Source organism: Astatotilapia calliptera, chromosome 15 (genome assembly GCF_964374335.1).
Source record: "Astatotilapia calliptera chromosome 15, fAstCal68.1, whole genome shotgun sequence".
Classification (NCBI taxonomy): Eukaryota; Metazoa; Chordata; class Actinopteri; order Cichliformes; family Cichlidae; genus Astatotilapia; species Astatotilapia calliptera.
In genome coordinates, this window is record NC_137436.1 from 14,798,476 (window position 1) to 14,812,522 (window position 14,047).

General features: G+C 41.2%; 2 protein-coding genes across 2 annotated transcripts in view; both read left to right on the forward strand.

Annotated features, from left to right (window-relative positions):
- Positions 1-587: 587 nt before the first annotated feature.
- On the forward strand, positions 588-7,636 carry LOC113007134 (denticleless protein homolog). Its single transcript, XM_026143571.2, has 15 exons — positions 588-838; positions 2,293-2,430; positions 2,532-2,624; positions 2,705-2,766; positions 2,976-3,096; positions 3,189-3,254; positions 3,421-3,536; positions 3,630-3,703; positions 3,803-3,909; positions 3,999-4,103; positions 4,580-4,692; positions 4,815-4,904; positions 5,070-5,193; positions 5,374-6,032; positions 6,874-7,636. The coding sequence occupies exons 1-15, from the start codon at positions 787-789 to the stop codon at positions 6,937-6,939; spliced, it is 1,986 nt and encodes a 661-aa protein (XP_025999356.1). The 5' UTR covers positions 588-786; the 3' UTR covers positions 6,940-7,636.
- Positions 7,637-10,290: 2,654 nt separating this feature from the next.
- The window catches only part of ppp2r5a (protein phosphatase 2, regulatory subunit B', alpha isoform), a 60,519-nt gene continuing 56,762 nt past the window's right edge, over positions 10,291-14,047 (forward strand). Inside the window, exon 1 of the mRNA XM_026143355.2 lies at positions 10,291-11,331. Within this exon, the coding sequence (XP_025999140.1) occupies positions 11,184-11,331 (148 nt within the window). The 5' untranslated portion in view covers positions 10,291-11,183. The remainder of the gene's footprint in view (positions 11,332-14,047) is intronic.

The following is a 14,047-nucleotide window of genomic DNA, read 5'->3' on the forward strand; positions in this document are numbered from 1 at the left end:
GCCAGTTGTCATGGTCGCAAGCTAACAAGCTGTTTTAGGGACTGTTGTATTTAAAAATATATATTTAAGTTAAATATCTAAGTGAAATATGTATTAGTATATTATTCTAGTATCTCCTTAGCGTCAAATGATAGATTATGGATGAATCGGTAACACCATAATACTCTAAATAACAACAATTACATTGGAGACATCAAAGTCATGGTGACTTTTAAACCTTTGTTACTTTAGTGCTTCTGTTGAAAAAAACATTTTACGTGTGATTTTCATAACTTTTGTTGCAGTCACAGATATTCAATTTCTAGTTCAACACTGCGCACAACCTGAAATTGTGTGTTGTCACACAACTTCCAATTATACTTGCACCACTAAATGCACCATCTACATGCAGTTTGGCAGTGGTTGTATACACCAAAGTGTATTTACTAAACTAACAACTGTCTAACAGGATAAACGTGCTATGCAAAGAGGGACTAGTTATTAGTTTAATCGTTTAAAAAATATTTATTTATGCTGAAGGGGCGTCTCCTTCTCCAGTTATGGTGGGAAAGTTTACAAAGAAAGCGGAAGCAGAAGCGCTCCTGCCCAGGAAGTCGTCGTTTCCACCAATGGTTGCGCGTAACGCAAGTTTAGCGGGGAATTCAGTCCTTCTGCTCGGACGATCTCTTCGCGGGAAATAGTACCCCAGCTTCGGCACAGAAAGCGGACCGGCAGAAGCTTGACATCGAGGAAAACGTTACGTTTTTATACAAAAGCCTTTGGATCGAGTTGTGCTGCAGTGCAGGGATGCTTTTCCGCTCAGTGGTGGACAGAGGAGTGGGCAGACGGAGGCAGAATGGTGAGACAGGGATGGGTTATTTGCACGGCCATGGCTGGGCTTTAGCTAGTCTAACATGGAAGATAATGCAGTCTAACATCTCTGCTTTATGTTTCGAGGAGTCATGCTGCCAAGAGGGCTCCTAGAGTATCATTTGCACTTGCTTTTCTTTTGCCTTCAGTGTGGACTTTAACGTTTAATTCTACTTTCTTCGTGAATGTCTTTGTCGGGCTGTTCAGACTCCAACTGGTGGCACACCAACAATATGTCATGCCTTATAACCGTAGTACATATTAGGACAGTTTCTCATATTTTGATTGGCTTTGGTTTATACAACTCAAGAGCAAGTGAGAAGACAAGTGTGCGGATCTATGCTCGTAGGTCACTTTAATAGGTACACCTGGCGAGTTGGACCCTCTTTTGTCTTCCAGGCGTAGATTCAACAAGTTGGTTAAAGCGTCCCTCAGATATTTTGATTCATATTGACGCGATGGCATCACACAGTTTCTGCATATTTGTCGACTGTACATCAACGATGCAATGTCCTGTTTTACCACATCCCAATGGCTTGAGATCTGGCGTCTGTGGAGGCCATTTGAGTAAAGTGTGCTCATCGTCATGTTAAAGAAACCAATCTGAGAGGAAGTGAGCTCTGTGACACGGTGTTATCCTGCTGAAAGCAGCCATTACAGCCATTAGAGAAGGGTGTCACGTAGTAAAGGGTAACGTATAGAACAATCTGAAGTAGGCCAGGCTACTACAGACTACCAGACTAATGGAAAGTGGGAAGATGTTTGAGTATATTGTGAAAATATTAAAGAGTTATTTATAAAATAAGAGCCTCACTGTTACCAGTCTAAATTCATTACCCATACAGGTTATTATAGTAAATGGTCCCAAAAGAAAAAAAAAACTCAAAATCTTCTGGTAATTCAAAGAATACATACTATTTTTTTTCCTGTTAAATAAAATAGGAATTGCCCGTTGATTCATTTATAATGAAACCCAGCAAATCTTCTATTTGTTTATTCATTTATTTTATTTTTCATGGTGTCTATTACTTATTTTGGTATAGTATAGCAGGCCAGGGGTGATTTGTTTGTTACTAAGAAGGCTTTAAAAATGACAATGAGTCAAATCTCTGGACCGTTAGTTTGGACTTTCGTGACGTGATCGGTTCACAAGTACAAATGATCCCGTGTGAATAGCAGCCCCAGGATCCTGTTCTTGGCCTACAGGAGCGGCAGCTGGTGTGGTCTTCTGCTGCAATGACTCCAAGGTTCAATGTGTTGCATGCTCAGAGATGCTCTTCTGCATATCTTAATTGTAACAAGTGATTATTTGAGTTACAGTTGCCTTCATATCAGCTCAAAGTGGTCTGATGATTGTCCTCTTAAATCTGCAATGCTTTTTAGTTAGTTTTACTGCCGTGTCTCATTGATGTCCTTTCTCTGACCATGCATCATTCTCTTCAGCTCTCCCTGCAGATCCCCGGTCCAGGTACCCTCTGAGTTCCCTGCTTGAAGGCTACCGATGCGTCCGACATGATGAACATATCTCCTATGGGAACCTTGGCGACTCTGTGCCACCGTTTGGATTAGCTTTCTCCTCTGGTAATTCATTTGTGCTTATCGTTGTAAGTGCAGAGAGAGCAAGGCCCTGTTGTCATTAATCTGTCTAACTGCAGTGTCTCTTTTCTCCTGTTTGTTTTCAGCCAGGGACCTGCAGAACATCCTCGCAGCAGCTAATGAAGAAGGCATTGTTAGGCTCTACAACACAGAGAGCCGTGAATATCCACTTCTTAAAGGTATTCTTGTGACTTGTGTTCATAATTGTCATGCCACGTATTTTGAAATGTTGGTGGCTAAAAGTGTGTTAACCTTGCAGCATGGCTGGCTCATGAGAATGCTGTCTTTGATATCGCCTGGATGCCAGGGGAGCCTCAGTTAGTAAGTGCAAATTCATTCTGTTTAGTCAGAGAATTGCAGAAAGTCAGATTTTTTTGTGTCACCCTCAAATGCATGACTCATGTAATTGCATCTGCCTTACCTGGGATTACTAATTTTTGGGGTTTTTTGTTGTTCTTTATTTTGTTGGAACCCATTAAAAACTCTGAAGCCTTTTCTTATTATTCTTTGGTCATCTGTGATCTCTTCAGGTAACTGCTGCGGGTGACCAGATGGCCAGGCTCTGGGATGTGAAGTCTGGAGAGTTGTTAGGCAGCTTCAAGGGCCACCTCTGCAGTCTTAAGTCTGTTGCATTCGCACCAGAGGAGAAAGGTATACCTTTTACTGAGCTAACATTGTGTTGGCTGTGCATTGATGATATATTGTTGTATCATGTGATTAATACATTTTCTTTTGTCACGCAGCTGTGTTTTCTACTGGAGCCAGAGATGGAAATATTATGATCTGGGACATGAGGTGCAGCAAAAAAGGTATTGATCGGAACAGTAATAGACAATTTAGCAATACATTTTAAATCATATCTTTAGCCACTTTGTTACTAGCAGCCTGTTGCAAAAACACTTATTTTTTCCTGTTTCTTTAGTTGAATTTATGAAAAATGCCACGACAATAATCAAACTTATGTCTTTCCCTCAGATGGTTTCTACAGACAGGTGAACCAGATCAGCGGAGCTCACAACAAAGCAGAGACCAACCCTCCCTCTAAAACGAAGAAGAGACGGGGCGGCATGCGCGGCATGGCTCCGAGCGTGGTGAGTTTTCTCGACAATCAGCCGTTTAATGGAATGAAAAGAGCGATGCTGCAAATGGAAATCTAATCTTTAGCTACTCCATCTTATTTGCAGGACTCCCAGCAGAGCGTTACAGTGGTTTTGTTCAGGGATCAGCACACCCTCATCTCTTCGGGAGCTGTTGACGGGTAAGAAAAGAAAGGCTTCTTGTCACCTTTTTCACATTTATAAGAGCCGTTACCAGACATTCTCGATCATTTTCTGTCTCCTTCAATTCCCTTTATCAGAGTAATCAAGATGTGGGATTTGAGGAAGAACTACACTGCACACCGTCATGATCCTGTACCCCTGCAGACATTTCCGTATCCAGGTTCTTGCACTCGGACGCGACTGGGTTAGTTCCCTAACATGCCAAGCATCACCTTTACCTGAAATGTGCAAATAACACACAAATAACCCAGCTGTCTTTTTGACGTGCTGCAGGATATTCCGGACTCGCTCTGGACTCCGCGAGAGCCAACGTGATGTGTAACTGCACAGACGACAGCATCTATATGTTCAGTGTCTGCGGAATAAAAACGACACCAGGTAAAGAAGCTCCTCGCTCTGGCTCAACAGTGCGTGTATGTGCACTAGAGTAGAATAGGTCTTTTTTTCCAGTCACCCATTCATCACTAGATGGCGCTAATGCGCTTTGTTATGGGAGCAAAGCATCCAGCAGCAGAAGCCTCTTGATGCAAATAAAAGCCATAGATGCTTTGTTTTCTACTGTTACGTGTTAAAGTCTGATCTGAAGTTCTGAATAGCAGTGGGTTAGGTGCTGTTTGACAGGTTGCAATACAGGAAACCATTTCAAAATGCATCATGACAGTTTTTTAATGGAAACGAAAGAGGAAAGTGTTACTAAATGTACAGAAACTAGAGGAAAGTTCAGCATTTCTCTTTTTATTGTTATATACACAGTACTGTACATTTTATCCTTTTATTTGATTGTCCTTAGACTTGTTTGTTCTCTGATCTTTGTGAATATTTTGTCATTTTTAAGAATTATGTTTCATCCACAGTGGCAGTTTTCAGCGGTCACCAGAACTCCTCGTTTTATGTAAAGTCCAGCGTTAGCCCAGATGACCAGTTTTTGGCCAGCGGCTCGAGTGACAACCACACGTACATTTGGAAGGTGCGTTCTCGGTTATATTTTACCTGACGTAATAAAAATTGCTTTATTTTCACTCTGGGGGTTTTCTGGTGTTGAGGAACTGCGAATTTAAGGTTTTTGAACATTTTTTTGTTACATTTCAGATCTCCAATCCTGAACTTCCTCCCATGACGCTTCAAGGTCATAGTGAGGAAGTGACGTCTGTTGCATGGTGTCCGACAGATTTCACTAAGGTAAGACTTGAGTGGTTATACAAGTATGAACACTGCTGTGAATTGGAGGAGTTTTAATGAGCCGAGAAGCACCTGAACCAGCTGCACTTTGCTGGAAGATGCGGGGCGCTCTGACTTTATTCGATTTAATGAGCTTCTGTATAAAGCCCTCTGCTCTGTTGGCAGATTGCTTCCTGTTCCGATGACCACACCGTGCGCATCTGGCGACTTCACCGAGAAAATGATGAAGTGCAGTCCTCATTAGGAGAGGCTAACCTAGTAGGCCATGCACGTCCTAAGATTCTCCCAAGTAAGTGCTTCACCTACAATGTATTCTTGTGAAGAACTAGCATATAGTCATAAAAGCGTAGAGGTTTCACTTACAGTATGTGCATGTGAATTTGTGCTTCATCATAAATCACTGCTGTCCTGCAGTTAAATACAAAACATGATCACATCTGGACTCACACTACTTTATTCTGCTGTTAAGGGCCTTCCATTCCAGCTGAGACAACCCCTGCCAAGCCCCAGAGGAGAGTGAGCCTTGGTGGCATAGCCTCACCTCAGCCTGCAGCCTGTGCTCCCAGTGGAGCCGCCCTGCCCCTTTCTTCCAGCACCACTACACCCAACCGCTCACAGGACTCTAAAACTGCAGCTGTTCGCCACAGAACTCCGCCCACTATCAAACAGTGGTTGTCCCCAAGCAGCAGAACTTCCGAACAGGCTGGCTCTCCGGCCCATCGGGTGCTGAGCCAGTCTCCCCAGAGCTCTGCAAGCAGCACGCCCCCCACAGAACGACGGGCCAAACGCAGGCTGGAAACCGGTGACGGCTTGTCTTCGAACTGTGAGGGCACTGAGCAGTGCGACTGCGTTACTGAACTCTCTCCTGCAGCCAAGAGGAGCCGGACCCTCTCTGGTGTTTGCTGCCCAGCTCAGGAGAGCCCAGCACAAACAGGCTGCCACACAGAGGACAACAATGCGGCTTCATCCAGACAGACCGACAAGGAGAACTGCTCTCCCAGAGGAGTGAACTGGCTGTCAGTGATGAGCCAGAAGCTGAGGAAAGGTCAAAGAAGCCCTAGAAGTCCCAAAGACCCCAGAAGTCCCAGTGCTGCTAAGAAACAAGAAAGCAAGACACCAGCATCACCAGTAAGTATAAAACTCACAGGTTTGGGAGTGGATTAACATTCTCATCTGAAATTATCCTCAAGTTTGGTGCTGTGATGCAAGGGTGGTGTTATATGTAGTTCAGTTATACTGAAACACAATTGGCAGCCGATGAGGTGGAGATTTTAAACCGCAGCTGCCCATCAGCCACCTACAGACGCTGCTTGTTTCCACCTCCTGCTACAGCTGCTGTAGATGGTGGAGTCGAAGCAGATATGATGCCATTTCTTAACTGATTCAAGGAGATTTTCAGCAAAATATTCTTTAAGGAAAAGGAACCCATATTGGCACATACAGCAGGGGTGTCAAAAATAAGGTCCGGGGACAGAAATCGTCCCAGCACAGAGTCCTGTCTGGCGACACCGAAAGGCTTTAAAAAGCGAATGAGTGCATGGATTTTAAACTCTTATCTGTATTTTTAGAGGTTTTAAAGCTTCTTCTATTGATAAAGAGCTCCCCCGTAGCAATTCATACTAAATCAACTATTACTATTACTCAACCTAAAAGTAGTTAAGTAATAGAAAAACAATTGAATACCTGTTTTTTTTGTTTTGTTTTGTTTTTCTTAATATATGTTTATTCCATAGAAAAACTGCAACGCAATGGTCATTTTTCTTAGTCTTAAAGACAGGGATGAAATATTTAGTTATCAAAGTGGGCTATATGTAGCACACGATGTAAAATGAGTTTGACAGTCCTTACATACTGTAGGCATTGGCACGGATATGTCTGGGTGATTATATTTTAATTAAATGTGGCATCCATGCATGTTGTTTTAGCTTTTAAGATGATCCTTTGTTTTTTTTTCATTTCTGTTTTCCAGAATGTGTGCACCCCTCCAGCCATGAAGAAAATCTCCATGTATTTCACAAAAAGGCCTTTGGATTGACCTGGTTGTACCAAACTTGGTGCTTTTCTTTAAGAGGGTTTTATTCAAGGTGGTTTTTAAGTGGCACCCAAAAACTGTAAGCCTCTTAAGATCACTGATTACTGAGATCAGAAGAGATCAGTCACTGAACATTTGATGGTTTGGATTTGACATCCAGGGACTGCTTTCAATCTTATATTTAAATATGTTCTTTTCTTTTCTTTTCTTTTTTCTTTTTTACGCCTCCTACAGAAATTTCTGGTGCTGTGCAGAATTTCTGGCTGGCGACTAAAGTTGCGAACATGAGTACTTCTAAAGATGCTTCAGCATTAAATCGAAGACTCCACATTTAAAAGGCTGATTAGATTTTAAAAAGTTGATCCTCAAGTGCAGAGAAAAGCATTTGTTCACAGAACAATTTAAAAAAATCTAGTTATTTGGTTCATTTTGTTAAACCTTTTTATGAACCGCACTGTAAGCTGCTCACAGATCAGCTCTATAACATTTGTAAGCCAGCCATCGAAGTCACGTGTTTTCCGTGTACGAGTTTGCTCCTTCATATCGGAGTTGCACACGTGGTTTGCAATAGATTTTTTCCTTACTGAGCAAATTTTTGACTTGTCTATATGTACAGAAGAACCAATGAATGATGCTTGATTTATTTGTATTTAATTGATAAATCTAGCTGTAGTCAAATTTTATTAAACAGTTTTCTGCCTGTGTGTGTATTTGTGTGTATGTGAGGGACAGAGAGGGTCTGATGGGGAAGTGGTGAGAGTTTTAGTCGAGGTAATTAAAAGAGAAAATCTAAAGACTGAAAAACATTCAAACCTAAAAAATTAAATCTCTATCATCTCACACTTTTCTTTAGCTCCCTGCAGATTCGTGTGATTAGTGTTTTACAGCTATTTTGTTCCATTTGGACAGTTTTAATTTTTTTACTTATTTTTTTTCATTTTGTATTCCAACTATAGAAATGGTTGGAAGACAATGCCAGAAAAATTGACAATCACTGCCTCTGCCCCAGAGAGGCAGAAGGGTTGTTTTTAACATGTATGTGTGATGGTAACTTATTACAGCAGCTGTGGTAAAGACTTTCAATGAAGTGACTTCCTCTGATTATAAATGCAGCTGAACTGAAGAGCACACAAACCCAACATAAAAGCATGATAGGTGAGAAAATGGACAGTAAGTTATTAAAGAAAAAAGATGGTATACTGGTATTTGATGGTAGTTACTTAAATATTTGACTTCTGTATGACTTTCAGTCTCAGATCACTGTGGAGGAATTTTTGCACGCTCTTCTTAACTGTGTCACTTCAGTTCATTGAGGTTTGTGGGCAAAGTTTATGCACAGCATTTCAGTCGGATTGAGGTCTAGACTTTGACTGCCGCTGTGCTCCTGTTACATATCACAATTTTGGCAAAACGTTAGCAGTGAGACAGATGGCTTCACACTTGACTCTATAATACTTTGATTTACAAAGGAGTTTGTGGTTGACCCAATGACTTCAAGGTGCCCAGGTCCTGTGGTTGCAAAACAAGCCCAAATCACCCCCCACTCCGCCATGGCCATTGATAGTTGGTAGGAGATGTTTGTCCTGATATGGCGTGTTTGCTTTTCTCAAAACATGATGCTGTGCATTATGGACAAACCTCTGCACTTTGGTCTTGTCCATCCAGAAGACATTTTCCAAAAGGCTTGAAGTTTGTTCAGATGTAATTTTGCAACCCTAAGCTCTGCTACAATGTTTTCTCCTGGTATGGTAGCACTAATTGTACTGCCATGAACTTTAACATTTAGCATGCTGACTGAGACCTGAGATGTAGCTCTAGGTGAATGTGTAGTTTTCTTGAGCATTGTAGAGTCTGACCTTGGGGTGACTTTGCTGGGACGTCCACTCTTGGGAAGATGTTGGTAATTCTAAATGCTTCGCTTTATGAAGTGCATTTGATTGGTAGCACTACTTACCCTCTAAATTCCCGTGGAAACAGTGAGGGACTGCATAGACTCCTGTCTAATGAAAAACTTGTTAACACTTACTGTTCCGTTTCCATTATAATAGCAAATAATTAATAGGGAAAGAAAATGGTAAAAATCTACTACAAGATTGATCTAAATAGATAAAGATAAATGACAATAATTAACATTAAAGATGTTAATTATTAACATCTTTATACAATCCATATTTAGAATTTGGCCAAAGGTTTCAGGACTTAGCTCTATGGCACTCTCTTTCATAATTTAGGATTTTACAATACATTATTCTAGATTTCTTTTGTGTTACTTTTGATGTAAGTGTAGTGATAAAAAGAAAGCTTTCTTCTTGTCTCTATTACAGACAAAGTAAATGTACTAAAATAGAAACCCAATTTCCTGTGGAAAGGCCCTTATTTTAGGCTTTATACCTGTATTTTATAAACACATACAGCATGTAATGCGGAAGGCATTGAGTTAGGGCATAGCTGTCAAACTCTGGCCCGTGGGCCAAATTTGGCCCTCAGCCTAATTACATTTGGCCCGTGAAGCCATACCAAATTACTATTAGAGCAGGCCTACTGGTATTATACAGCTAATATATATATTGTTTAGTATTAAGCTTTGCTTGTTCTATATTCAGTTTTCCAGCAAAACTTATTTGAGTCCATAAGAAAAGATTCATTCTTATATCTGGAGGAAGATTTTTTTTTCCAATAAATATTAATGTTAGCCCGCGACTTTGTTCCAGTTTTGAATTCTGGCCCACTGTGTATTTGAGTTTGACACCCCTGAGTTAGAGAGTGATACAGGCAGGGCCAAAGCGTGTGTGAATTCCTGAATAACATACAGTTATTATCAGTTTTCCAGGGTGGAATGACTGAACAGCATACATCTTTAATGATCAGGGTGCACATGGTTGAATTTATTTTGGATTTTCTCTCGGGGGTCAGGAGCGTACATACAGGCTCAAATATACACTTAAATATTTTAATAAGTTTTCGGTGGGAGAAACGTTTCGTCACTCATCCAAGTGACTTCTTCAGTCTCTTTGTTATCGGAGTTTTTCCAAATGCAATATCCCAGGATCTCTTTTTTAAATCCTAAAACAATCTGTGGCTAAAAACTGAAAGTATAAGTGGGGTACTTCTTTAAAAAGCGCAAAGAAACACACGGCGACAAATGGAACTCTTATTATATTATCTTATTATTATTTTAAATGTATTGCTACGAGACGTGTGTCAGTTTTTGTTTAACGCTACTGCCTGTACCGCATCACCTATTTGTTTTCACATGTCACATGTTCAAGTCCCGCTTTCTGCGCGGCTCGATTGGTTTAAAAAGTTCTAGTTTTTTGAAATTTTCGCCTCTGATTGGCTGTTAGCAACGTCAATCAGTGACGTGCCCCCGTCAGCGCTCCGCAGTCAAGCTCACAGACACACAGTGACGGAGCGGCTTCGCTGGGAGTGTTTACGGCTGCCTGCCTCAGCTCGACATCCAGTAATTTGCTGTTTTTGACAATACTCGGTCTTTATCGAGGTCGTGCTAGCGAAACAGTCTCACACTATTCATTCGGAAGTGTGGCGAAAGGTGAAGTTTCTCTTAGGTGGATGAGGCTAACTTTCAAGCGCTAAATGAGTCGACGAGCGAAATTTAACTTCATCGATCGCGGATAAATTTTTTTCTCTCAAAAACACACTCAGCAGAATTCTGTCTAAGATTAAACCAGTGCTCGAAGACGCGGACTGTGTGTTTTACCGAAGAGCTGCAAAAAATTAACGGGGCAACTTTCTTTGGTAACTTTTCCCCCCCTCAGCAGCGGTGCAAATTGTTGTAACCGTCAGCTAATTTTAGCAGGCTAGCTAACTGTCAGCTTAGGTCTACTGTAGACAGCTTCAATCCGGCAATGCCTCTCTTATGTTTTGCAACAGGTAGACGTTTTTCGATCACAATGCAGCAGTAAAAATAATGTCAGAAATTTAGGAGCTTATTCTTGTCGTGTTGGTCGCTCCGTGCTGTGTAGTGTGGGCGGTGTCGTGTGACTAAATTCGTATTTTTTCGTATTTTGAAGACTATCCCCCTCCTCCGTATTTCATAGAGCAAGATAATGATGCAGTCTTTGGGCACAGCTTAACCTCCGTACCGACCGACCATGTTGGATCATACAAAAATAACACAAACCTTCTGATGTGAAAAGGGGAAGGAAGCTTTTCGTATGACCTAGGAGATACAGTGCAAAAAGTGTCAAGGTAGTTTTTTTTTTTTTTTTTTAATTTTATGCATCAAAATGTCGGCCATCTCCGCATCAGAGAAAGTGGATGGGTTTACGAGGAAGTCCATGAGGAAGGCACAGAAGCAGAGAAAATCCCAGGGCTCCTCTCAGTATCGCACTCACACCGCTCCGGTCGAGCTCTCCCCGCTGCCGCAGCTCAAAGGTAAGAGGATGAAGGGGTCCGCCGCTTAAAATAGTCTGCCTGTCATGACCGCTGTGTGTGTGTACACTGCCGGATCCACTGCAGGTACACTGTGCATGCAGCCAGAAATGCATTACACATTTTAAAGCTGGCCTGTATTCAGAAACCTGCCAAAAAATAATGCACACCTATTAACACTTGCAAGCAGCTTGTAAGAGTTGACCAAAGGGTGTTTGAAAAGGCTCTGTGCCAAAGTATGTTACATTGGTTTTGTATTCTTGGACAGTTTTGTCAGTAGTTGTATTAACATCTCTTGACCCATTGTTTTGTTTTTTGTTTTGTCCTTGCTGGATGTTGTGTAATGACAAATGCACATCCCCAGAGCCATGTTGTTCTAGTGGCTAAGAAGGATTTATGTATTTGCGTCAAGGTGTTTTGAAGGATCAGTGTCTCTACACCTGATGCACTGATTGGAAAATTCAATTTGGCTTTGATATAAGTTTTTGATTTGTCACGATTTTAGTGTTTATTCCTTGTCTTGTACACACACAAAAAAATAGTTTCCTTTTTTTAAAGTCCAGCCAGTACAGCTCTTCATCACTCTACCGTTTTATTTTATTTTTTGGCAAGCACGGTCTGTGTAGGGTCTCAGTAAACCAGGCCACGGTAGTCTTGAGGGTTTGAAAAAGAAGGCATCTCGACTTCTTTAGGTTTCTGAAGAGGTTTCGGCTTCCATCCAAGAGGCTTCTTCAGTTCTAAAACAACGAGTCCTGGGTAATTAAACCCTAGTGGGGACTATCCCCTTTGGAGCTGATTCTGAGCATCACGTTGACTGACATGATCAATAGTGGGTCAATAACCCTTTTGTCCTCAAAAACCTAAAGAAGTCCAGTTACCTTCATGCATTGCATTTTCAAGCTTGTAGGCAGCTGGTTCACAATAATAATAATAATAATGATAATTGATTGCATTTATATAGCGCTTTGCAATTCCACTATTCATTCACTCTCACATTCACACACTGGTGGAGGCAAGCTACAGTCGTAGCCACAGCTGCCCTGGGGCAGACTGACAGAAGAGAGGCTGCCATATCGTGCCATCGGCCCCTCTGGCCAACACCAGTAGGCGGTGGGGTAAAGTGTCTTGCCCAGGGACACAATGACCAGGACAGAGAGCCCAGGGATCGAACTGGCGACCTTCCGGTTACAGATGCGCTTCCCAACCCATTCTGGCCCATTCTGAGCCACGGTCACCCTTGCCTCAGAATTGGCCTTTGATGGGTAAGAGTTTGTCTTGCCTGACTTAACAGAATTTTATGGGTTTTTTTTTCCTGTTATCTCTGCCCATTTGATAAACAAATATAATAATTTAAAATATCTGTTTATAAGTTTTCAAATTCTTAAAAATATGAAAAAGAATAATACCAGAAGCTTAAAAACAGACTAAATTAACTTTATTATTTTGTATTGCAGGGGTTGATATTACAGTAGGACATTTTATATTGCAATTTATAAAAGCAATAAAGATTCAGTTTTTCAATCAAGCTGATGACTGGTAGCCAGATTTTCTGAAGGAGACCTGCTTTGTTTGACACGGGTGTAGCGCATTTTCTAATTCCTTCAGCCACCAAACTGGTAAGTTGGATGTATCTCAGACTTTTAAGATTGTAGCACAATTTTTCTTGCTAACATTGTCTATAAAGCCTGAGCTTCACAACGACACTTCACGCTATTCAAATCAACCACCCCAAACAGTGCTGTAAGAGGAGCAAAAGGAAGCACCCTGGTAAACGCCTTGATAAGTAGCTCAAATACACGAACCCCCCAAAATCTGTAATCTGTTACACTGCACAAACTGATGAGATGGATTTCATTGCTCAGTTGGACATTTCACACACAGCGGTGAAGTGCTTTTGAATAATCTGGTTGGAGAGAAGTGTAGGCTGTGTTAAGTTTTGAATTGTCTGTGCCATTTATAGAGAGAGCATGAATATTTCCCAAGGATTGTTAAGGTAAATACCATCTTATTTGATATACCAATTGGTAAGCAAGGATGTTCCTGGCCCATACAGATATTGACTTGATATCTCTGTGCAACCCAACAAAAAAGTGACAGCAGTTTGGCACTACAGACTGTGTGGTTGTCAGTAAATATTTTAGTTTTGATTATGAAATCAGTAATTTAAAATTTACTTGAGAAAATTAAGAATCAACTTCCTCCCACAACCAGTGACTGTCACCCAAAGGACACAGAAAGGGAATCTGGATAACCACCTGAAAAGTTGTAAGACCCAACTTATCTGTGAGCAATATTGTGTTGTCAAAGTCAGACCAGCTATGTGGCATAGGGCTAGGTGCAGCTCTGCTTCAGACACACAGCTATCAGTGCAAGGAGACGGGTGAATGATTTAGCGTAGCTTAATGAGTGGACGTAAGTGGGTGGATATTGGCTGAACAAGTAAAGGTAAATGTTAGTGAGCCATAACAGTTGTCTAATGGCACCAACTCTTCCAGGCTGTTTTGTGTGTAAATAACAGTTAACAGAAACTAATTATACTGTATATGTGAGCTTAATGGTTGCAGCTTGTATCTAAAAGCTCCCCTGTGATTAGACCTGATGAGGGGAAATGCATATTTGAGTGGATTTATTATGCATGTTTTAAAATTAATATTGGAGCATAGTTTTTGGACACCTTTGACACCGCTAAGCCATAAAATGTTTGCTTCTGTTGTCTCCT

What these genes read in the sequence shown, in the direction of transcription:
- LOC113007134 (XM_026143571.2), top strand. Translation starts at nt 787, where the DNA reads ATGCTTTTCCGCTCAGTGGTGGACAGAGGAGTGGGCAGACGGAGGCAG. An exon ending in TGCCAGGGGAGCCTCAGTTA is followed by an intron (nt 2,767 to 2,975) that starts GTAAGTGCAAAT and finishes TGATCTCTTCAG; the next exon opens with GTAACTGCTGCGGGTGACCA. An exon ending in GCAAGACACCAGCATCACCA is followed by an intron (nt 6,033 to 6,873) that starts GTAAGTATAAAA and finishes TCTGTTTTCCAG; the next exon opens with AATGTGTGCACCCCTCCAGC.